Raw genomic sequence first — 26,883 nt, forward strand, 5'->3', positions numbered from 1 at the left:
TTAAGAAAGGTAAGTAATTGCTTTCTTAAATAATGTTATTGTATAAAAGCAACAATCCACTCCTGCTTTTGGGTACATCAGGATTTACCTATGGTTGGCTTTGTTTAATCACTCAGGCTTCCTCCTTGTGATTCAACCACACCAACTGTGGGTGAATCCTGATATACCCACGCCCAGTTGTGGATTATTGCTTTATTAAAGATTCTTACAATTCAGTATTAGATGACTCCAGTATTTGTATTTTCTTCATTTTATCTACAATAAAGGTTGCAACTGCAGATTTTCCTTCAAAATCTTTAATTTGTTTTACTTGCTTAGAAACTTGCGTTTGTACACAAGTTAAAGTTTTTTATACTTGTGCCACCTGATTTACCACAATTTCAAACTTACTGTATCACAAATACAATTCAAGTTCTCAAATACATCTGTTAAATTTGTCTTTGAAGCCGCTTGTATTTTTGTGCTACATTACCCTTTATAACTAAAGCTTGCTGTTCATTTATTTCACTCACCAAGTTATCATTATGGATAGGTGGTTATCCTCTCTTGAAACATTTCCTTCAGTTACTCCATCTGCCAAAACCATTGATTTCACTATTGCCAGTGATTCCATTTTTGTAGTGGTACCTTGAGTCACTGCATCTTTAATAGGATGAGTGTCCATCACAGAACTTTTACTCCTGCAATTCACTCGATTGACTATCGTTTGGCGAAGGCAGTTTCGCATCTCTTGATTCTGCTTTACTTTTAGTACTCCTAGTACATAGATGGCTTAACCATGCTTCAATTCATGCTAAATCCAAGTGCAATGCTAAATGTTTATTTCCTAGACTGTCCTAACCGAGAAACAATGGGGCTATGCATATTACATCATATGCATCCTTGATCACTTCGTCCCTGTCCTATGTCTCAGATCTCCACTACGAGCTTTCCTTGTGTACCTTACTTCCATACCTGGCTCAGCTGCATATCTGTTTTATAGCCCTCACACATTCTGTTTTGAGATGCTGTCATTCTTCTTCAACTCCATTTATTTCCTCTTCTTCTTGAGGTGCTATAGCGAGTAATTCTTTGAACTGCTGCACTTTATCTCCTGTCAACTTCTAGGTCTTCAACCTAGTCGCTGTTGACTTTACAGACTTCTTTGATCATTGCTTGCAGATGATTGTGGCAACCAGTGGTTAATGCTGTGGGATGACTGTTTTCACTGGGGATGACTTTACAATCACTGATTCTACCCCTGTGCCCTTTCTTTACTAGGAAGAAGTCTACCTGAGCTACATGATTGCCACTCTTGTATGTGATCTTGTGACTGTCTCTCTTGCTGAATCATGTGTTGACCACCATCAAGTCATTTGCCAGACAGAAGTCTAGAATGGCCTCTCCTTCTCTATTCCTATTACTCCACTTACGTGGACCTAGTTAGTCCTCATATCCTATTCTGTCTGTTACGATATGTTAATTCAGGTCACTCATCAACACCAATTCATGTTGTCCTGCTTTATCTAGTAGGTCCTGCAATTGCTGTCTAAATACATTCTTTTACTTACCACCACAACCCTGTTGTGGGGAATAGGCTGAGACTATGAATACTGCCCTATTCTTACACTGGAGTCTGAGTGCCATGAGTCTGTCACTAATTCTGATGACATCCTTCACTGTTTTAAGATCATAGGGGATTACTAGGCTTTTGACCCGGAGGTCATTTTAAGCCTAGCCATTTCATCCCAATGTAATACCATAGAAATTCTAATCAGTACCTAAGATTGCATTTATTGATGACTGTCCATGTCCAGGAGGTTTGTGCACTCTATCCCCTAGTAAGAATACCCATCCAGGTTCCTCTTGAACAGTGTTATAGAGGTGCTCTGTTTCACATGAATTGATAGCCTGTTCCAAAAACATAGAAGTCACTGGCAGATAAAACTTTTACTCCAGCATGTCCTATTTAAGTTGCAGGCCATAATTAGGTCCCTGGAATCGGTAGCCCTAGTCCCATTTACAGATATGCAGCAAGTTCATTATGTTTGGGTCTTGGATTGCTTTGTAACCCAGGCATGAGTCTCCCCAAAGAAGTCTATATGATACAGAATATAGTGACAGGGACTTTCATTGGTCTGTGTAAGGCACGTGCTGGAGCCCCTTGATCTTCTTTGTTAGAAACCTCTGAGGTCTATCATCTAATTGCTGCAGGTGCTTAGTATGGTACATGCCAAATGGGGCATTATACTCAATTATGAGCCAGATATTTGCTGAGTATGGGGGGGCTTATAACTTCTTTTTCTCTCGAGGTGAGGACTACATGGAAAGCTTTCCTTACTATAGTAGACATATGGATTTTGAAGCTAAGGTCATGGTCAACTTGTGATCCCAGGTCTCTTACTTGCTGTTAATTTCTTCTTGGGTGAGGACATTGTTTGTGCCAAAGGGAGTGATGACAGATTTCTTTGCATTCAGTTTGAGACCATGACTAATACACCAGTTGGTGGTCTGCATGAGACCCTCTTGGAGTATGCTGACATCATTTGGGGATTCAGTGATTGCACCTATTTTGCAGTCATCCACAAATTTGGTCAGCCACACCCCCTTAGTTTTGACCTGAACTTCTGAGAAGTATATACTAAACAGTAGGGGGCTCAGTATTGACCTCTGTGGCACCTCGCTGATAACAGATCTGCTGGTTGATGTGGAGTCACCCACTTTGATATTGTCCGTCTGGTTTGTGAGCCAGTTGGCAACCCATCTTACAATGAAGGGGTTCACATTGAGTTTGCTAAGTTTATCAGTAATGCCTGAATGGGTGATTGTTTCAAAAGCCTTTGCCAGATTTGCACTTGTCAGTGGCTTTGGTCACATTTTCAAAGAAATCCACCAGATTTAGCAGGCAGGATCTGCCCTTCACGAAGCCAAATTGGGTAGAATCCAGGGTTTGGAGGTCACTTAGGTCTTTATTTATTTATGAGGTCCATAATGATATGTTCAATGGCCTTACAGATGAGGCTGGTCAGGCTTATGCGTTTGTAATTCCCTGGGTCTGTTGTAAGGCCACTCTTGTGGAGAAGAATAACTGTTGGCTGGTCTCCATTCTGCAGGAACAAAGCTTGTGATTAGGTTATGATTATGATCAAAAAGAGTACTTAGTGGTAATGCTAGTTCATGTTTTAGCCTATTTAGAAGACAGCCTGGGATGTCGTCTGGTCCCATAGAGGCTGTGTTGCCTTGGACAAGACTTTGTAGACCTGCTCTTCAGATATGTAGGGTGGTGGGGAAGTTTGGGGAAGATTTGTTGTAAGATAGGAGGGGATAAGTGAGTGAAATTGTCACCATACCTATCTGCTAGCAGGATTGCTATCTCTGTGGGGTCAGTGTGTGTGATACCATTGCCCACTAGTTCTGCACATGCTTGGGTCCTACCCTTTAGGTTACATACGTAACTATAAAAGGCCTTATGGTTATCCTTGGCTGCACTTGCTAAGTTTTTCTCAAAGGAGCACTTGCAGGATGTGACAAGTTGCCTTATTTGCTTGTTGAGGCCGATGAGTGTGTTTTTCCATTGTTGGAGCCTTGCCTTTGTTTTCTTGGACAGCAACTTTTTGTGTTTAAAGTTTGTTGATGCTGGATGTCCACCATGGCAGCTTGTTTTTACTTGGGGCTGTGGCTTTGAATCTTTCTGGTACAGCAGAGTTTATACATTTATGCAAGTGATTGTATAGGGCTTTAGTGTAAGCTTTGGCACAGTAACCACTTTCAGCTTGGAATGGGGCTTGGAATGCACTTATACCTTCACCTAGGAGGGTATAGTTTGCTTTGGTAAAGTTTTTTAGTCTGATTTAACCCTTTGTGAGCTCTGGTGTTAGTGCCAGCTTGAAGGTGACTGATTTGTGGTGGTCAGTTTTAACTAATGAGGGTCTGACAGTTGCGGCAGTGCATCTGTTTGACATGTTGATGAGGACCAGATCCAGAATGTTTGTTCCCCTTGTCAGGGTATGGACAATTTGTTCCAGGGCATTTGAATTAAGTCAAAGAACTTTTGTGCTAGCAAGTTAGGACTAGCGTAAGTTTCCCAGTTGATGGTGGGATAATTGAAATCCCCCATAACCATTGTATTTAGTAAAATTTGGATTGTCTCCACTTTTTTCTAAAACCTCTCCCTCACCACAATTCCCACATCATTTTTAGCTTGTCTTCTTCCAGAGTAGTAGATTCTGGATCCCATATCAAATGTCTTTGCTGTACTGACCTTCCATCTTGTCCAGTCTCCTGCTTACTAACATGCCATCCACTTCCAGCTTTGTCCTGTCAGTGAACCCACACTGAGTGTAGCAAGTCTTGTTCATGTTTGGCAGATTGAGTTTGCATCCAGCTTTCACTCAATAGAGCAATTACCCAAGCTATGCAATTGGACAATGGCCAGCCAATAGTTTATTGATCCAGGGCTGCCTGGCTTTATAGTGGGCACACACTGGCCACTAGGGGGCATATATACCCCTCCTACTGTTAGTACGGGTTCCTGGCAAAGGCATAGAAGGCCAGATCCTCAACCCACTTATCACTGGCAAATACTCATGCCCATTTGACAACATTATTCAACAGAACAGAATCAACTAGAGACATATTTTACATTGTTGAGTGGCTAGCCCTGACAGAGCTCACAGTCTTGATTCACGTTCTCCTATCCAGGAGGATACCATGCACCACAGATGATGTCTAAAGCGGTTGGTCTATATAACTCTACGCATTATAGGCACCATTTAGAGTCTGTGTTGCTGCCCACAACTCCATTCTTGGGTGGGTTTGAGGTGGAAAATTCAACATGTTTTTGGGAGGTGGGAGGAAGACACAAGACAAACATGCAGTCCCCATACAGGCATTGGCCAGAGGTCAGGATCGAAAATTGTACGTTTTGCTTGAGATGCGAAGACATTCAACTGGCTTCTAAGGTAAGAATGTTTCTGTAATGAACACAACTGAGAAGAAAAAAGTGCTTGGAAACAGTACCAAAATCACAACAAACCAAAGCACTTGCAGAACCAGCAAACAAAACGCCTCTTCAGGTCGGTGAACCAAAATGATTTATTTAACGCCACAAAACAATAACTTGCGTTTTCATCCTTAGACTTCATTAGAATGAATAGTTACACAAGCTAGTAATCTCCTTAAATAACCCTCCATTCCCATTAACAAAACAATTAAGCAATTTAAACATTTAATATAATTGAATGTGGTGCATTCAAAATGCTGCTATAAAACTCCTAAAACAGTCACTTATTGGAATACAAGGTTCTAATAACAGATTTTAAAAACAATGAATCACATAATTAATATGTAAATACATAAAATGCAGGCCATCAAATATAATAATATAGAAATAAATAAATAAGATGTATTGCACCAAAATATTAAATTGTGTTGAAACAATGCCACTGTGATGAACTAGTAGAACACTGCCATCTACTGGTCAAGAAATAATGCTAAATAAAAACATAGTTTAGCAGATCTAAATTTGAGGACAGGGGCTAAAGAAATATAGTCATTCAAGCCTAGTTCGCTGTTGGCCTCCAAACTCAACTGCCAAAATAGTTGCCTGTACTCTATAGTTGTCTCCTAGGGACCACCTCGAGGGTCCTATTCTATTTTTTCTATGACAAAAAAGCCACAAACTGCATCTTTTCAAAGTATGGTACATTTGAATAGAGAATTATTGGTATCTTGCTTTCTAATGTCGTAGAGATGTTCGTATATTCGTTTCTTAAACATCCTAGTGGTCTTCCCTATATAGAAGGCTCCACAGGGTGTACAAATGGCTATATATATGATCCGCATGATGTCACAGTTGTTGAATGCGTTGGTTTCTAACTTTATGTTCCTCTCCATTAAATACACACTCTCCCCCTGTATAACATGTGAGCATTGGGAGCAAGCCCACACTTAAAAGTGCCTTTCTTCTGCCTACCCTGCTTTCGTTTTCTATATTCCAGCATTTCCTTAATATTTTTCCACTTCCTATAAGTGAATTTCAGGGGATCCTTGAATAACAGGTCCAAGTCAGAATACTCCCTAAACTTCCCCCAATTTCTAGAAATAATATCTTTAACCAAATAAGTGTCACTACTAAAATTCAAGATGAAATTATTACTCCAATTTGTATCTGGGGTTGGGGTATTCTTTGTATTAATTACAGTGTGTTCCAGTACCCCTAGAATGGGACTAAATCTCCCCCCCTCTCATTTTTTTATTTCGTTCATTACTTTTTCTATTAAAACAAGGGGGTAGTTTCTTTCCAAGAGCATATTTTTCAGTTTCTTACTTTCTATATCGAAGTCGCTATCCAGGGACATCATCCTATTACTCCTAATGAGCTGCCCTTTCAAAATTCCTAGCTTTTGTTTGAAAAGGTGGGTACTATTGTAAAACAAGTAGGAGTTTGAAAAAGTCACTTTTCTGTAAACATTGGACTTAAATTTTCTGACTTCAGGTATCTTTTCAATCATCACATCCAAGTATTGTAAGTGTTTCCTAGAAAAACTGTGGATGAATTTGAGGAAGTCAGTAGTACTATTGACGTACTTGATGAATTCTATTAGTTTCTCCTCAGGTCCAATCCAAAACATACAAATATCATCCAGGTAATGTCGATAGTGCTTCCAATATTGAGAATATACAGAATGAAAAATAAACTGCTCTTCCCAAATAGACAATACCAAGTTTGCATACATGGGGGCACAACTGGCCCCCATGGCGACTCCACTTGAATGACTAAAAAACTCACCCTTAAAATACAGAAAATTATGTCTTTGTACCAAATCCATTAAATCCATAAACACCAAGATACTGTTTTCATCAAAACTTCCTTTGGTTCTAAGAGCTTCTTCAAACCATTCTAACCCTAGCTTATGAGGAATGACATTGAATAAATCTGGATATCTAAAATAACAAAGATGAGTTCATCACTATATAGGTCACTGTTAATACTTCTCAAAAAATCGCAAGAGTCCTTCAGGATGCCTTCCTGCTCAGACCAGACCCCTTTTAACCTTAAGTCCAAAAATTTGGCCAAGGGATAAGTTTTAGATCTAGTGGCTGCCACATTTGGTCTGAGTGGTGGGTTGTCCACATCCTTATGGACCTTGGGTATACCAAAAATAGATGGTAATATTGGTTTGTCCATAATTAAATAGTGGTAGATATCCTGACTACTCATATCTTCATCAATCAATTCTTTGAATGAAACCAATCTTCCTATGGGCTATATTAATCTCGTTACGTGAGACTCTAGAATATCTGTCCATGTTGTTTAATATATCCAACATCTTGCCTGAATAAATAATACTGTCCATAAGGAAAATCCCCCCCCCCCCCCGTCGGGTTTCATAACTCTGACTTGATGGTTGATCCTTAACGAATCCAGGAGGGCATGTTCTTCCTTGTTCAAATTATATTGTTTTCTTTTCTTATTTAGACCTTGTCAAAGCTCCATTTCTACCTGAATTTCAAAGTTTTTTAACTGGGGGTGAAGGGGTGGATTATGAGTACTTTTTCTCTTAATCAAATTCATACCCCCCCGCCCCCGATGGTGCATTAACAATTCTAAGTTCTTTTTTCTCAAAAACAATTTTAAGTCAATCAAAATGTTTATAATTTGACTTCTGTTACTAGGTACAAACTTCAAACTTTTACTAAACAAACTAAAGTATGTGCAGTCGATGTCCAGGCTACTGTAATTGTATATACTAAAATTGTGGTACTTATGCCTATACCCCTCGACTACTATACCGTTGTCTTGTACCAGACTATGAGTGGGGCTAATCGGGGTTAGCATCTCCTTCTGTTTGAATATTCCCCCCTGTTGGGGTAGTAGTTGACTGGTGTTCTTTGTTTTATCCTCTCGGATCTCCTCAGTGTGGGAAAATCCAAAGGGTCATTCAAGTCGTACCCCCCTATTGCTTCCCCAAAAGGATAATTACTGTAGCCCCCTCCGTGACCCCATTCTCGGTTGTCCAAATCTTCTCCCTGTAAATCATCACCCATGTGATCAGTGTGATTCCTGTACTGGTGCTTAAAATTGTTTTTGAGTTTAGGGTAACATCGTTTTTTCCTATATTCTTTTGTATCCCTATCAATCTTCTTACATTTCCTGTTAAATAAAAATGTACACTTTTCATCAATCTTTCCTTTCACATGTAAGTATTTGGATCTTTCTTCTTCCACAGTAAATAGTAAATCAGTTGTAATCTCATTATTAGTTTTTTCTATATCATTGAGTAATGTGTCCATTTCTCCTTCATTATTTTTAATGATGGCCCGCAGTATATCCAAACCACAGTGATTAAATATCTTAATGAGTTCTTTATGGAACTCACTACCCTCTTTAACATTATTTGGATACCTGTAAATACGTAGTCCTTTGGGCACAATGCCCCTCCCAAAACACTCTTGTAAGTAACAGTTATCCATATTTAAAGATTTGCATCTAAGCATTAACTCATACAGCAGGCTCACATTCATACTATAATTGTTATGTTGGTTCAAATTGAACCTTTGGTTAGTGTCCTCACTAGGTACAGAAAAGTTACACCTAGATTTTAACCATTCCTGCACAGAAGACATCCCCCCAGTTCTTAGACTCAGAGTGTTTTGCATTATTGTCAATACGGCTGAAAGCCGAAAAAAGTCACCTTGGTGGGAGGCGTGAGTTGTTTTCTTTCCCGCACGTGTGTTAGAACTCTCAGGTCCAGTCTGGGAACTGCTGCCCCTTAAGTCGCCGTTAGGTTCGTGGGAGCCATTTTCTTCTGTATTCCCTCTCCTGCGACCTTTTAAGGACTGCATCCCTTGTGAAGGATCCAAGGTTAAAACTCTGCTTTTGTCCCTCTGAGGTAATGCTTTCCTGATTACCTGGTAACGACACCTCCAGTCTGTCATTGTTAAAAGCCCCACTAGGATTGGGTGAGGCTGTAAAAAGAACATGATGCTGTGTGAGAATACCCAGTAACTGGGAAAGCTGTTCTTCCACCCTTGTGAGCCGATTGCTCACACCATCCAGGTTGCTGGCTCGTCCTATTGGAGAGTCCATGCTGGTCTGCAATTCCTCCATGCAGAGCCCAAAACAATGAACACAATTGAGAAAGAAAAAGTGCTTGGAAGCAGTACCAAAATTGCAACAAACCAAAGCACTTGCAGAACCAGCAAACAAAACACCTGTTCAGGTCAGTGAACCAAAATTATTTATTTAATGCCACAAAACAATAACTTGCATTTTCATCTTTAGGCTTCATCAGAATGGATAGTTACACAAGCTAGTAATCTCCTTAAATAACCCTCCCTTCCCATTAACAAAACAATTAACCATTTGAAACATTTAATATAATTGAATGTGGTGCATTCAAAATGCTGCTATAAAAACTCCTAAAACAAAGAGTCACTTATTGCAATAACAGGTTCTAAAAACAGATTTTAAAAACAATCAATCACATAATTAATATGTAAATACATAAAATTCAGGCCATCAAATATAATAATATAGAAATGAATAAATAAGATGTATTGCACCAAAATTTTAAATCGTGTTGAAACAATACCACTGTGATGAACTAGTAGAACACTGCCATCTACTGGTCAAGAAATAATGCTAAATAAAAACATTATAGTTTAGCAGATCTAAGTTTGAGGACAGGGGCTAAAGAAATATAGTCATTCAAGCCTAGTTCACTGTTGGCCTCCAAACTCAACTGACAAAATAGTTCCCTGTACTCTATAGTTGTCTCCCAGGGACCACCTCGAGGGTCCTGTTCTATTTTTTTTTATGCCAAAAAAGCCAAAAACTGCATCTTTACAAAGTATGGTATGTCTGAACAGTGCATTATTGGTATCTTGCTTACTAATGTCGTAGAAATGTTCGTATATTCGCCTCTTAAACTTCCTAGTGGTCTTTCCTATATAGAAGGCTCCACAGGGTTTACAAATGGCGATATATATGACCCCCATGGTGTCACAGTTGTTGAATGCGTTGGTTTCTAACTTTATGTTCCTCTCCATTAAATACACACTCTCCCCCTGTATAACATGTGAGCATTGGGAGCAAGCCCCACACTTAAAAGTGCCTTTCTTCTGCCTACCCTGCTTTGGTTTTATATATTCCAGCATTTCCTTAATATTTTTCCCCTTCCTATAAGTGAATTTCAGGGAGTCCTTGAATAACAGGTTCAAGTCAGAATACTCCCTAAACTTCCCCCAATTTCTAGAAATAATATCTTTAACTAAGTAAGTGTCACTACTAAAATTCAAGATGAAATTACTACTCCAATTTGCATCTGGGGTTGGGTTATTCTTTGTATTAATTACAGTGTGTTCCAGTATCCCTAAAATGGGACTAAATCTCCCCCCTCTCATTTTGTATTTTGTTCATTACTTTTTCTATTAAAACAGGGGGGTAGTTTCTTTCCAAGAACATATTTTTCAGTTTCTTATTTTCTATATCGAAGTCACTATCCAGAGACATCATCCTATTACTCTTAATGAACTGCCCTTTCAAAATTCCTTTCTTTTGTTTGAAAGGGTGGGCACTAGTGTAAAACAAGTAGGAGTTTGAAAAGTCACTTTTCTGTAAACATTGGACTTAAATTTTGACTTCAGGTATCTTTTCAATCATCACATCCAAGTATTGTAAGTGTTCCCTAGAAAAACTGTGGGTGAATTTGAGGAAGTCAGTAGTACTATTGACGTACTTGATGAATTCTATTAGTTTCTCCTCAGGTCCAATCTAAAACATACAAATATCATCCGGGTAACTTCAATAGTGTTTCCAATATTGAGAATATACAGAATGAAAAATAAACTGCTCTTCCCAAATAGACAATACCAAGTTTGCATACATGGGGGCACAACTGGCCGCCATGGCTACTCCACTTGAATGCCTAAAAAACTCACCCTCGAAATACAGAAAATGATGTCTTAGTACCAAATCCATTAAATCCATAAACACCAAGATACTGTTTTCATCAAAACTTCCTTTGGTTCTAAGAGCTTCTTTGAACCATTCTAATCCTAGCTTATGAGGAATGACGTTGAATAAATCTGGATATCTAAAGTAACAAAGATGAGTTCATCACTATATAGGTCATTGTTTATACTTCTCAAAAAATCCCAAGAGTCCTTCAGGATACCTGTCTGCTCAGACCAGACCCTTTTTAACCTTAAGTCCAAAAATTTGGCCAAGGGATACGTTTTAGATCTAGTGGCTGCCACATTTGGTCTGAGTGGTGGGTTGTCCACATCCTTATGGACCTTGGCTATACCAAAAATAGATGGTACTGTTGGTTTGTCCATAATTAAATAGTGGTAGGTATCTTGACTAATCATATCTTCATCAATCAATTCTTTAAGAATGAAATCAATCTTCCTATGGGCTATATTAATCTCGTTACGTGAGACTCTAGAATATCTGTCCATGTTGTTTAATATATCCAACATCTTGCCTGAATAAATAATACTGTCCATAAGGAAAATCCCACCCCCCCTTGTTGGGTTTCTTAATCTTGACTTGAAGGTTGTTCCTTAAAGAATCCAGGAGGGCATGTTCTTCCTTGTTCAAATTGTATTGTCTTCTTTTCTTATTTAGACCCTGTTGAAGCTCCCTTTCTACCTGAATTTCCAAAGTGTTTTAACTGGGGGTGAAGGGGTGGATTATGAGTACTTTTTCTCTTAATCAAATTCACACCCCTCCCTTTGTGGTGCATTAACAATTCTAAGTTCTTTTTTCTCAAAAACCATTTTAAGTCAATCAAAACGTTCATAATTTGACTTCTGTTACTAGGTACAAACTTCAAACCTTTACTAAACAAACTAAAGTATGTGCAGTCGATGTCCAGGCTACTGTAATTGTATATACTAAAATTGTGGTACTTATGCCTATGCCACTCGACTACTATACCGTTGTTTTGTATCAGACTACGAGTGGGGCTAATCGGGGTTAATATCTCCTTCTGTTCGAATATTCCCCCCTGTTGGGGTAGTAGTTGACTGGTGTTCTTTGTTTTATCCTCTCGGATCTCCTCAGTGTGGGAAAATCCAAAGGGTCATTCAAGTCGTACCCCCCCTATTGCTTCCCCAAAAGGATAATTACTGTAGCCCCCTCCGTGACCCCATTCTCGGTTGTCCAAATCTTCTCCCTGTAAATCATCACCCATGTGATCAGTGTGATTCCTGTACTGGTGCTTAAAATTGTTTTTGAGTTTAGGGTAACATCGTTTTTCCCTATATTCTTTTATATCCCTATCAAGCTTCTTACATTTCCTGTTAAATAAAAATGTACATTTTTCATCAATCTTTCCTTTCACATGTAAGTATTTGGATCTTTCTTCTTCCACAGTAAATGGTAAATCAGTTGTAATCTCATTATTAGTTTTTTCTATATCATTGAGTAATGTGTCCATTTCTCCTTCATTATTTTTAATGATGGCCCGCAGTATATCCAAACCACAGTGATTAAATATCTTAATGAGTTCTTTATGGAACTCACTACCCTCTTTAACATTATTTGGATACCTGTAAATACGTAGTCCTTTGGGCACAATGCCCCCCCCAAAACACTCTTGTAAGTAACAGTTATCCATATTTAAAGATTTGTATCTAAGCATTAACTCATACAGCAGGCTCACATTCATACTATAATTGTTACGTTGGTTCAAATTGAACCTTCGGTTAGTGTCCTCACTAGGTACAGAAAAGTTACACCTAGATTTTAACCATCCCTGCACAGAAGACATCCCCCCAGTTCTTAGACTCAGAGTGTTTTGCATTATTGTCAATACGGCTGAAAGCCGAAAAAAAAGTCACCTTGGTGGGAGGCGTGAGTTATTTCCTTTCCCTCACACATGTTAGAACTCTCGGGTCCAGTCTCGGAACTGCTGTCCCTTAAGTCGCCGTTAGGTTCATGGGAGTAATTTTCTTCTGTATTCCCTCTCCTGCGACCTTTTAAAGACTGCATCCCCTGTGAAGGATCCAAGGCTAAAACTCTGCTTTTGTCCCTCTGAGTTAATGCCTCCTTGTTACCTGGTAACGACGCCTCTGGTCTGTCATTGTCAAAAGCCCCACTAGGATTGGGTGAGGCTGTAAAAGGAACGTGATGCTGTGTGAGAATACTCAGTAACTGGGAAAGCTGTTCTTCCACCCTTGTGAGCCGATTGCTCACACCATTCAGGTCGCTGGCTCGTCCTATTGGAGAGTCCATGCTGGTCTGCAATTCCTCCATGCAGAACACAAAACAATGAACACAACTGAGAAGGAAAAAGTGCTTAGAAACAGTACCAAAATTGCAACAAACCAAAGCAATTGCAGAACCAGCAAACAAAACACCTGTTCAGGTCAGTGAACCAAAATGATTTATTTAATGCCACAAAACAATAACTTGCATTTTCGTCTTTAGATTAAATCAGAATGAATAGTTACACAAGCTAGTAATCTCCTTAAATAACCCTCCCTTCCCTTTAACAAAACAATTAACCAATTGAAACATTTAATATAATTGAATGTGGTGCATTCAAAATGCTGCTATAAAACTCCTAAAACAGTCACTTGTTGGAATACAAGGTTCTAATAACAGATTTTAAAAACAATGAATCACATAATTAATATGCAAATACATAAAATTCAGGCCATCAAATATAATAATATAGAAATAAATAAATAAGATCTATTGCACCAACATTTTAAATTGTATTGAAACAATACCACTGTAATGAACTTGTAAAACACTGCCATCTACTGGTCAAGAAATAATGCTAAATAAAAACATTATAGTTTAGCAGATCTAAGTTTGAGGACAGGGGATAAAAAAATATAGTCATTGAAGCCTGGTTCGCTGTTGGCCTCCAAACTCAACTGCCAAAATAGTTCCCTGTACTCTATAGTTGTCTCCAAGGGACCACCTCGAGGGTCCTGTTCTATTTTTTCTATGACAAAAAAGCCAAAAATTGCATCTTTACAAAGTATGGTATGTCTGAATAGTGCATTATTGGTATCTTGCTTACTAATGTCATAGAGATGTTCGTATATTCGCCTCTTAAGCATCCTAGTGGTCTTCCCTATATAGAAGGCTCCACAGGGTTTACAAACGGCGATATATATGACCCCCATGGTGTCACAGTTGGAAAATGCGTTGGTTTCTAACTTTATGTTCCTCTCCATTAACTACACACTCTCCCCCTGTATAACATGTGAGCATTGGGAGCAAGCCCCACACTTAAAAGTGCCTTTCTTCTGCCTACCCTGCTTTGGTTTTCTATATTCCAGCATTTCCTTAATATTTTTCCCCTTCCTATAAGTCAATTTCAGGGGGTCCTTGAATAACAGGTCCCGGGCACTTGAATTAAAGTCAAAGAACTTTTGTTCTAGCAAGTTAGGACTAGCATAAGTTTCCCAGTTGATGGTGGGATAATTGAAATCCCCATAACCAGTGTGTTTAGTAAAATTTGGATTGTCTCCACTTTTTTCTAAAACCTCTCCCTCACCACAATTCCCACATCATTTTTAGCTTGTCTTCCTCCAGAGTAGTAGACTCTGAATCCCAAATCAAATGTCTTTGCTGCACTGACTTTCCATCTTGTCCAGTCACCTCCTTACTAACTTGTCATCCACTTACAAGCTTTATCCTGTCAGTGAACGCACACTGAGTGTAGCAAGTCTTGTTCATGTTTGGCAGATTAATTTTGCATCCAGCTTTCACTCAATAGATGCAAGAACCCAAGCTATGCAATTGGACAATGGCCAGCCAGTAGTTTATTGATCCAGGGCTGCTTGACTTTATAGTGGGCACACACACTGGCCACTAGGGGCATATATACCCCTCCTACTGTTAGCACAGGTTCCTGAAAAAGGCATAGATGGCCAGCTCCTTAACCCACTTATCACTGGCAAATACTCATGCCCATTTGACAACATTATTCAACAGAACAGAATCAACTAGAGACATATTTTACACTGTTGAGTGGCTAGCCCTGACAGGGCTCACAGTCTTGATTCATGTTCTCCTATCGAGGAGGATACCATGCACCCCAGATGATGTCTAAAGCGGTTGGTCTATATAACTCTACGCATTATAGGCACCATTTAGAGTCTGTGCTGCTACCCACAACTCCATTCTTGGGTGGGTTTGAGGTAAAAAATTCAACATGTTTTTGGGAGGTGGGAGGAAGACACAAGACAAACATGTAGTCTCCATACAGGCATTCTCCAGAGGTCAGGATAAAAAATTGTACCTTTTGCTTGAGATGCGAAGACTTTAACCATTACGCCAACTGGCCTCTAAGGTAAGAATGTTTCTGTAATTTTTTTTTTTTTTGATGACGATGATGATGATGATGATGATGATTAGTCTAGGCTAGTGGCTTAATATCTGGAAAAACCCGATGTTGTATTTCCACTACTAGGAAAACTTTGAATAGGGCTTAGGGGATCTTCCCCTCCTCTTTTGTGATAGGTGTGTGGGATCTTTTATATCCACCTGAGCCACCAGCAACTCAAGCAAATGGGACCTCAGTTTAATGTCTCATGCAAAGTACAACATACTGAGGAGTGCGACACTACCCTAATGCTGTACTACAATACCAGTAAACAAATCACCTAGAGTAGGAAATGAACACACAGGCTTCTAGTCTTCCAGCACCAAATGCAAGTGTGCTACCTGTTGCACTACTGATACTGAGCTTGTCTGTCGCAAAAATAAATAATTTTAGGATGCATCTGGTTAAATTCATTAACGTAATTTAAAAAATATTTCACTAAATACAAAACAAAGCAAGTAAACCAAAAAATCCCTTCCATTTCCATGGAAATAGGTAACCTTGAGTAGCAACAGTCATATGAAAGGGATACTGATTGTCATGACAATGAGTGTCTTAACACGAATCATGACTGAACTCAGGGCTCTAAATATGACACAACTGTCATTATAACCATTTTGACAAATTTGAGTTTTTAAAATAAATGCAGATAATGTAACATGCCAGTTATCAACATTAGGTAGGTTGGTGAGGGTGAGGCTCAAATTACAGTCATGACAAAGTTTGCAAATACTGAAATATGTTTCAAACTCATTGCTTGCCAACATACAAGAGATTGGTACTAAAATTATGGCATTTCTAAATTCTGCTCTATGCCTATAATTTGATATAACTGACCTTAAATTTTCATTAAATCGATAATTTTGATAATGTGTGGAACATTCTTTTTACCACTAATTGCTTGAATTTTACTTTGAAGGAACACTTTATCAGGGGACCTCTAGTGTTATTTCTTCTACTAAAACACAAGTGCTTGAAAGATGCTATTTCACAATTTTGTTTTGAAAATTACGCTTTTCTCTGAATTTATCAAAGAAAAGGGAAAGACAAATACATGATTTTCTGTGCAGAAGCTAAGTATTTGTATCAGTTCTGTGGCATAGAGGGATAAATCCCTGATTATGATCCAGGTGAGCCATGACTGACTAGAGACCTGGAGACTGGAAGATCAGCCAAGAGATGGCAGTTAAGTAAATGAAACCATCTCACCTACGTTGGGAGGAGGGAGGTGGTCTGTTCACTGACTCTACTGACAGCCAGTTGAGTTTGGGTGTAAAATACAGAGATTCTGTGATTGAGGACGCACTTGATCTGCAAGGTAGCATGCAGTACCATCGGTGGATTTCAGCACAGGTGTGGAAGCACACGCATGTCATTAGTTCAGAATTTATAAAAAAAATTCCCTAACTGTCCCACAAGATGATGGCTTACGTTCTCTATTGTTTGACTCCTGTGCAGGTGTACGAGAATAATGTGAAGCATGAAGAATAACAAAAAGGTCAGATGACTTGATAGCTGTGGGAATGCTCAGGGACCAAAACAGCATAAAATAAAAAAAAGTATTGAGTAACTGTAACCTTGGTGATGATTTTGTTAAGTAGCAATGGGCATATAATGCAGAGCCCTGCACATGGGGATTATGGGGATCTCACCCCTAATGAAAATGTTCAAACAAATGTCTGCTGATAACTTCTAATCCCAATTTAGGGAATTTAAGATAGAATCCTTGATAGTCTTGAGAAAATCTCATTTTCACTGATTTCCATTGTAGGATATATTTTTGACTTCATTATCTCTGTAGCCATTTATTTGTGTTTTGTATGTATTTGTTTATGTATATATTTATTTACCATATGTTTAAGCCACATGGATTAATCCACTAAGTAGCAGTCTTTTATTGGGTAAACTGGAGAAATTCCCCAGATAGAACAGGATCAAACAATATTGTCATATTATGTGCCATCACATTACTTCACATACATAATATCATATTCCTTTATTTGCATCTTTATCAGAAGTTAAGCTTAGATTCCTTATGGTTGGTTGCAGGACACTGGGTATTTCCACATTTTTATCATAGACTATAATAAGAAAGGATAAAAAATACACATATTTCAGAAATTGAGCAAACATGACTTGAAAACTCAACAAAAACATGAAGTAGACAGTCCAGGCATCCATATCTTTCTTCTGAGGCATAATTCAGATCTATGCAGACAACTAGGCATGTTTGTGCTTCTTTGATAACATTTTTTCCCACACATTATGTGTAAATATATTGAAAGACATACATGACAAGAATGTGATAACTACACTTTTGATTTGGAATACGATACACATTTAAATCTTACAAGCCTATCACATATCATGATTTTATTCATCGGCTGATACTGATATATTTTTCTAAGATGCCTTGTTAAGTATAATACAGTTTAAGAATTACAGGGTGTAGTCACCAACGTACTACATTGAGAAGTGTGTGTACTTTAGAAAAAAGTTAACATGTGCCTTACTTGTTGCCTTCCACTACCCTCCATTACCTCCAATGCTACATTTCTCATTGTACATTGGAAAGTGCTCTACTTTTCCAGCACTTTTAAATAGTTTTATGCATTCATTTACTAAGGAAGTAGGCTAGTTCAATGGTACCTTTCACTCAGAAATGGAACAAAAAAGTTGTTGCACTAGAAAAACACAAGATACATTGCAGTAAGCCAGAGAACACAAGTGTGTCACAGCATAAACAAAATACGTCAAAACTTTTTTGCTGGTACTCAGCACAAAACATGTATTTATTTTATTTTGATATATACTGCAACAAGTTACAGAACTAAGAGCTATACATTTATTATAATGCAGTTCAATAGATGGAATTATTGCAACATACTAAAATCATAAAATAGCTTTAATTCTTTGTGAGCTATTTAGAAAAATAAAAACCAAGAAAACAAGACAACCTAACAGTTTATAACTTAAAACACTAAAAAACATAAAATCTGCCAAAGTGCCCTGGAAGAATAATCACAAAAACTGTTTTAGTGAAAGAAACTTTCATAAAAAACTTCATCAGAAATCAAAAAATTCAAGTCCACATTAAAATATATATATAAATATCAACCAACAGAAAAGACCAGTCAAGAAAACAATCAATTGAAAGCACAAAAACTCTTAAAGTACTCTTAACCTCCATTCTTTTAGAAGGTATTTAATGTTAATAGCTTCATTCAAACCCGGGGGTACATCAGCTCTTAACTTGACCTGTCATTCAAGTTCTCTTGTCTCAACCAAATTCTTATAATCTCCACCCCTTGTTTTCTAAAACTCTATCTAAAACTGCAAAAGTATTTTTTTTTTAATTCTCACAAAAAATGGAATCCCTATCAAGAGCATTGTTTGTGTCTTTGGTTTTAACTGGATAAAGATGTTCCCTTATTGTTTGCCTCAGAGTCCTAGTAGTCATACCTATATAAAAACTACTACAGCCAGAGCATAACCCAATGTACACAACTCCTGTAGTACCACAGTTAAATCTGCAAGGAGTCTCTATAGTGTGTGAAATGTGGTTTAAGTAAACAAATGACCCCTCACTAATAAACGTACAAACATTACACTCGTAACATTTGTAGGTACCAAAATACTCTAGTATTATCTTGTTCTAACATAAATTTAATACACTTATCCTTTTTATATATAAATTTAGGGGGCTTCACCTAACAATAATCTTAGCTCCTGGTTACCAGAGATGATTCTTCAGTTGTTTTGAATTATTTGTCTAATACAAACATTGTCCACCGACATGTGCAAACAAAAAGAGACATATAAAATTTGGCTGCATTCTTAGAGTAGGTTTTCAGAGTAACAGAAATGTCTCAGGAAACTGATGAATTTGGTTCTGGGGTGTTAGAAGTGGTAGTAGGAATAATGATATTCCCAATAGGGTTCCCTCTTTTTGTCATGCTCTGGCTGTGTGTACCCTGTACTACCACACACTGGGAGAGATAATCAGGCTAAGCTTCATCCCTTCTCTTCCCCTCTCCACCTCAGCTGTTAGGGTATTGTTGACCATGGAGAAAAGGAATGGCCTAGGATCTAATTCTTGAGGGACTCCTTTATGTATATCATTTTGGGAAGGGAAAGTTTTGTTGATATTTACTCTGATAATCTTTTAATGATGTAATTTTACAACAAAATATATACTGCTTTGGTTAATTCTATGTTCTGGATATAGTAAAAATGGATGTTATGGTTCATGCTGTTGAATGCATTTCTAATGTATATCGTTTCAGTTAGCTTGCCTTATTTAGTACACAGGTAGATCACACTGGTTACAGAACAGAGCGCAGTGGAAGTAGTGATCCTTCTCTGGATCCATGCTGATTTAGGATTTCAGATTTGTTGCTGCATTCCAAATAACTCATACTGTATGATTTACTCAAGTGTTTCTGTGAGTACTGGGATTACATATAATTATATATATAACTAGTCTGCAGCCATCTGTTCATCTAAGAGCTGTAGTGTTAGGTAAGGGTGCTACTATGGCTTTCTGTCTTATCTCTGGGATTGTTAGTGATATCAATGACACACTAATGAGATGAGTAAGAGACCCATTTAGGAAGTTTGTAGAAGGAAGTTTTGATTGTACTGTAAGCAGATTTCAAGATGTAGAAATGTGATGGACAGCTTTACTGTGGGTCTCCAATGTGCAAGAACTTGCAAAGCCATTTTTGCACAAGTTAAAGTAAAATATTGATTCTTTAAGAACACTTTGCAGTATTTTTGATAGTTTTTTCTTCCTCCATGTTGTACAACCATAGAGTTGGTGTATATACATTCAGGGGTGTAGGTTTTACCTACCATGTGGGGTACAGAGGGGCTTACCACCTACCAAAAAAATAATAAAAATAAAAAGAAACACCTTTTAAGTTGGTCTCTTACATTATTTGTTAACAGGCAACTTTCAAGGTATTCCTAGTGAGAAATTGAGAAATGAGGGATCATGTTAAAGTCTCTCATAACAGAGGTGTGCTGAGGGGTGTTAGGAACATTAGAACTTGTAAGTGTTGACTGTTGAGGGAATGCTGGTGTGAGGAATTGGTGCCCTGATGTAGTTTAAATATAGAAATGTAGTTCCTAGATCCTTCAGTTACTTCTTTTTCTGTTAGTGTTTATTTATTATGATTGAATATTTTGCTGGGTTGAGGCTGTTTTCTTGATTATGATTAGTTATGTACACAATTAAATAATAGTGTATGAGAAAACTGATCAATGTACAAGGTTATGCATTTACCTTTATTATCTTATAAACTGTTACTATCACAAGAGTATAAGGGAAACTTTCAAAAATAACATATCTATTTGTCATTAGCACAAGTCAGTAATTAACGTGTTCCTGTATGCAAATGCTGCTTATTCAATATGTTTGTTCAGGTGATATTGCTATCTTCAACCATGAAAATGGAAACCATATCAAGAGAAGTACCTAATCCTCTCTCTTTTTTGTTTTTGTTTATACTATGCAGGTGGTGAAGGAGGAGATGCCAAGTCTGGAGGCAAGACATCAATCCATATTATTAAAACATATATCTCCCCTTGGGAACGGGCTATGGGTAATGACGCTGAACTAAAAGCAACAATGAGGCTCATGCTATCGGCTCCTGGCCCACGACCTGACCTACTGAAATACAAGTGCTTCAATAGGTAAGCTTTTGGTCATATGGGGCTCAGAACAGCAGTATGTCAGATGAGTGACATGTGTCATTATTCTTTTGAGTGGCACGTGCCATTATTCTTTTGTCACAATTCCTGCTGTGCAATTACAGCCGTGCCCATTACTACCCCATAACTTAAAAGCAGAGTTTCCATGAGCTACTGTACAATCTGTGTTCAGAAAGACATTGTAAAATAATCAGTCAGCTGGAAGATAAAGTAGTAAATGTTTCAGATGAATATGCTCCTTTCCTTATGGTTGGGGATATGAAGGCCGGAGCCAAACATCCATGAAATATCATGTTCGCATTTATTTTATTTTATTTATTTTATTTTACATTTGTTGACCGGGCTAGTCTAGCTGGATATATGTCCATTTTCAGTAGAGGGCCGGGGAGAAAAGCTCCAAGCAAAAAAATGGGAAATTTAACAATGCATATAACTATGAGAAGTACAATACAGAGTTAGCACTCTGAGAGAGAACAGTTATAAAATAAATTTGTAAAACTAAACACTTTTAGTGGAAATTAAACTAAACAATTCTACAACTCACAGTAGAAAGTATAAGCAAGTCTTAGAAAAGGGAAAAGAATATATATATTATTCTAAAATTCCTGAGTAAGAGTCAGTAGTAGTAAGTCAATTTGGAGGTAAAGTTTATAGGAGTAGTGTACAGGGTTATGGATAGAAGTGAGAAAAGATGTCAATCTGGGTTAGTGCATGGACAGAGCCAATGAGCTTTGAGATGTTCTTTAAGATGTTTTATAAAAAGAGAAGTAGAAGCAAGGGAAGTTAAGTCAGCAGGAAGCTGATTCCAAAATTTTCCTGCAGTGTTTGAGAAGAGTGAATCCCCAGCTTTGTTGTTAGCTTTATTAGAGGAGACTAGAAGTTTGTTAGCAGAGTGTAGTGTAGGTAGATTCATATAAGGTGTAATAAGATTAGTGAGGATAGGGGTATTATTAGGGTGGTATAGGATCTTTTGAGTAATAAGTAGTTGTTGATAGAGTATGTGGTTATGAAGTTCTAGCCAGCCAAGCTGTTTGAGGTTAAGGCAGTGGTGAGTTTTAAAGGGGAAGCTTGTGATGAATCTAGTTATGCTATTATAACAGGTAGAGAGTTTAGATAGGTTCTTTTTGGATAGGTTGGTGTATATAACAGAGGCATAGAAAAGGGTGGAAATGAGGTGAGCCAGGGCAATTGTTTTGCTTGCAGGAGGGGTAAGAAAGGGTTTTATTCTATAGAGGGTGCCAAGTTTTTTGTTGATAGACTTAATAGTTGAGTTAATGTGTACGTCATAGCTGAGTTGATTATCAATAGTTACACCTAGTAGGCGGGTTGTAGTCTCTGGGGTAATGTTGGTACCATTGTTAGAGGTTATAGAGAAGGAAGGAACAGGTGATTTATGAGTAGGAGTAAAGAGTAGTAGTTTTGTTTTTTTTGGGATTTAGGAGGAGGCAGTGTTGCATAAACCAGTCTTCAACCTTCTTAAAAACAGTTTGGGTGAGAGAGTGGAGAGAGGTTATACTCTTGGCTGTACAGATTAAGGTGGAGTCATCTGCATACTGAATACAGGTGGCTTGGGGTATGTTAGTATGTAAGTTGTTAATAAATAAGGAGAAGAGTAGGGAACCTAAGACAGAGCCTTGGGGCACTCCTATTTTTACTGGTAGTAGTGAAGACAGGATGTTATGCCAAAGTACTGCTTGCTGTCTATTTTCCAGATAAGATCTAAACCATTGTATGGCTTGAGGATCTAGAGAGTGAGCCGTTAGTTTGTCTAGCAGTAGGTTGTGGTTAACCATGTCAAAGGCTTTTGACAGGTCAATAAATAATGCAGAGGAATATGAGTTATTGTTACGATTTTTATTTATGGAGTCAGTAAAGGATAGAAGGGCAGTTGATGTACTGTGGAATGGCCTAAAACCATGTTGGCAGTTTGCTAGTAGGTTATTTTGTAATAAGTGGTTGAGTAGCTGTTTGTGAATACATTTTTCCATTATCTTAGCTAATGGGGACAGTAGGGCAATAGGGCAATAGTTAGAAAGCTCAGTAGATTGTCCTCCTTTATGTAGAGGGATGATATGGGATATCTTCCATAGAGCAGGGATTTTGCCCTCAGAGATAGATCTGTTAATAAGGATAGAGATGGGATAGTCTACGGCTTTAGTGGCTAATTTTAGGTATTCAGATGGGAGTTGGTCATCAGAAGGGGTGCAAGGCTTCAATTTTTGAAGTAGCTTACAGATGAAAGATGTAGATACAGGTTGTATTTGAAAGGTAGGTAAAGAAGTATTGCAGATATTTGGTTGGGAAGCAGTGAGAGGAGGTAAAGAATTGGCCAGGGTTTGAATGGCTTCTGTAAAGTAGTTATTAAAGGCATCAGGGATCAGGTTGGAGTTGTTACTATTGAAACCGGTTGGGTTTGGAGTGGTGGTGTGGCCTGGTTGAAGAAGTTTGTTTATCCCACTCCAGAATTTTTGTGGGGTTTGTTGATTGGTTTGTTGGAGGCCGAGGTAGTAATCTTTTTTGTCTCTAAGAATATCTTTTTTGGTGGACTTTCTTAGTTGTTTAAACTGGAGGTGGGTTGTTGGACATTTGGTAGATCTTCAATTAGCCCAGATTTTATTTCTGAAGTGTATCTTTTGCCTGGTTTGTTTTGTGAGCCAGGGGGCACATTTGTTTTTTATTCTAGTTGAGCGATAAGGGGCATGGGAGTCTAGGATATTAAGAAATTTAGTGTTGAAGTAGGTAACTGCTTCGTCTAGTTCTAGATAGGTTAGTGGTGACCAGTCACAAGCTTGCAATTCGGTTAAGAAGCTGTCTGGTTTAAAACTTTTTTTTTTGACCGGGAGGTTTTGAGATTATGTGTGGAGGGAATGTGGGTTTTTTGTTTAATAATGTAGGTAAGTGTGTGGTCACTGATATCATCTGGGAGGGTTCCTGGAGTATAAGATTCAGGGTATCTGTTAATAAGGATCCAATCCAGAGTACTTTCCTTGTTAGTGGGTTTATGGATTCTTGTAGTAGTAGTAATTAGTTGAGAGAATCCAAAGAGGTTTATATGGTTGTTGGGGTTGAGAGAACTACAAGAAGACCAGTCTATATTAACGTTACCAAGTACAATGGTCTCCTGGGGTACATGGGTAGAGAAATGACTAAGCAAGTTTTCTAGAGAATTTGCATTGTTACCTGGAGGTAGATACATGCAAATTATATAGATTGATTTAGAGTTATTGATTTGGAGTTTGATAGTTAGGGTTTCAGATTTGGTATCTATTGATGGGAGCACATTAATGAGGGAAATTTGTAGGTTCAATTTATAAAGAATGGCTATACCCCCACCTTTTTTCATTTTACAGTAATTTCTGAGGATGTTATAGCCAGGAGGGCTAATTTCTTGTTCGAGAGTAGATGGTTTTAGCCAAGTTTCTGTAAGACATAGAATGCCAAATGAGTGTACATCAAGGAGTGCATGCAGGTGGGAAATTTTATTGTTTATAGTTCTTATGTTAAGGTGAGCTATCAGAAGGGAGTTGGTTTAATAATTGTAGAAGTTATAGGTACTGTTACATTGGTAGGGTTAGTTATGGCATCAGTATAGGGGCCAGGGTTTGGATGAATGTCACCATCTAGGAGGGGGTGTTGCTGGGGGTATTGTAGAGATTTTAAGAGTTTATGAAGGCTATTAAGAGTCTTCTTGGTAGAGAAGTGAATAATGTGAGTTGTTTTGTGGAATTTAGGTAAAGAGTAATTAGAAACATAGGTTATGTTACTATGGTTAAGGAAGAAGGTGAATGAGGATGGTAAAGTTTGTTGGCTATGATGGTTTTGTTCAGATAGAGAAAGATATTCATAGGAGGTAAGTGAGTATGGTATGGTAAGAATTGCTAGTGTGGTAGTTAAGAGTAGTAATTTGGTTAAATTAGTTTTATTTGTAGAAGCCATGGTAAGAGGATTTAAATAGGGAATAGTTAGTGTTAGTATGTATTGTAGTAAGGAGACAAAGTGTTTGAAGATGTTGAGCAGGTGATAAGTTAAGTTGGTAAGTAGTTAACAGAGTTAGATAGGAGGTAGAGTAGTGTAGTTAAGGTTAGAAGACAGAGGGAGTGGTAAGAAAGACAGATTGGTAGTACTAATCAGGTGAGAGAGTTATGGGAGTGGCTTGGTGATGTGGTATGTGATAGGTGGGGATAGGAAGGGGGAGTGGCAGTGAAGTATAAGTGTAGGACCAGTGTGGGTGGGTGGGAATTAGGGGTAGGGTAGGGGAGGGAGTGAGCCCCTAGGGCAAACGGAGCGGGTAGAAACAGACAATGGAGCAGCTGGAGGAGAAACAATCAGTAGAGCTCAGTCTAGAAGGTAAGTCAAGTATGTCTAAGGAGAGAAGGAGCAGAGAAAAGTTAGAGGTCTGTTAGAGACACAGGAGAGTATAGGGAGTTAAAATAGAGGGTATATTGTAATCTCCGAGTCGTTTAAGGTCAAAGAAGTTTAAAATAGATAAAGCAGAGGAACAAAGGAAAAGCAGAATAAATCTTGGATGGGATAGGGGTGCCACCTACAAGGCAAAGCTAGAAGTACAAGCAGCTACAAAAGGAAGGTAGGCTATGGCAGATTACAAAAAGGGGGAAACATAGTAAGAGGGATACTAATAGGTGATGTAGTAGTAAGGTCAACAAGGTAGCTAGTTTGGGGGGAGGGAGGCTGCTGGCTGACTGTCCTCAGAGCTTACTTTAGAACCCCTAAAGCTACAGTGATCAGTTCTATGCTTTACAGGTAGGCCATGGAAACATACTTTCTTAATTCCTTAACAGAGAGTGCAGGGAGTAGAGGCAACAAAACAAAACTATGGGTCCTTTGTCAGCTGGTAGGTAGATTCTCAGAAGAATTATAGGCTGGAACAGCACAGTGAAGATCAGGGTACTTGAGGGAAAGAGAGAGAGACAACAGTGGTAGTGAGTAGCAAGAAGCCCACATAGACAGAGTAAAATAATTAGGACAATAGTTAACACTTCAACAGTTAGACATTGTACATTCACTAAGTAATACTACAAGCTAACAGTATCAAAACAAGTGCTTAAAGTGCATAAAGACTAACGGAATGATGTACATCAAGAGTAATTTATAACACATGTGACCCCCCAACCCCATGTTCAAAAGTGGGAAAAAGGGTTGTGGATGGATGGATGGATGGATGGATGGATGGATGCTTAACTGTTACAGAGTTGAAAAGCATGGTGAGGTACACAGTAGAATATTAAAGCAGTATATATGGTATTAGAATGCATTACATCCCTCCAAACTAGAAAATGAAAGACAAATTGCACTTCCTCTCACCTGTTAATTGCAGGTGGGGGCATCACTGTGCACAAAGCAGGTATACTATAGTGATCACACTTCTGCTTCGTGTCTGCATGTGTGTATGTGTGTGTGTGTGTGTGTGTGTGTGTGTGTGTGTGTGTGTGTGTGTCTGCAGACCATTGTGAGTCAGAACAAAAACTTGCATATACTTAAAAAAACACAAAAATACACATGACTAGTTTGATGGCATTCTGAAGCAGGTTACAATTTTTTAGGACAAAAGCACTGATGTCGGGTTCTTGCAATAATAACCTTGATGGACTGAGACCTTAAAAAGCACATCCCAATATCTGCCATGTTGCTTATTGGTAGCACTTGCGGTCCTTGAATTCAGAAGTTTTACTTCTACCGCGCATGGCTACCACACGCATTCTTTTTTTGTGACTGCAGCTGTAACATGCTTCCGAATGGATTATTTATACATAGCTTGGCAGTGCTGAGACTGTCTGCTCCAGTAACATTCTGTCTCAGTCATGAACAGTTAGAA

At 38.3% G+C, this 26,883-nt stretch overlaps 1 protein-coding gene across 1 annotated transcript in view; it reads left to right on the plus strand.

Annotated features, from left to right (window-relative positions):
- MYOZ1 (myozenin 1) overlaps positions 1 to 26,883 on the plus strand; it is a 250,276-nt gene that overhangs the window by 166,358 nt on the left and 57,035 nt on the right. The window contains exon 5 of the mRNA XM_044056202.1: positions 20,855 to 21,032. Coding sequence (XP_043912137.1) covers positions 20,855 to 21,032 — 178 coding nt within the window. The remainder of the gene's footprint in view (positions 1 to 20,854; positions 21,033 to 26,883) is intronic.

This window comes from Protopterus annectens, chromosome 14.part0, assembly GCF_019279795.1.
Source record: "Protopterus annectens isolate FY-2018-M chromosome 14.part0, PAN1.0, whole genome shotgun sequence".
Lineage (NCBI taxonomy): Eukaryota > Metazoa > Chordata > Ceratodontiformes > Protopteridae > Protopterus > Protopterus annectens.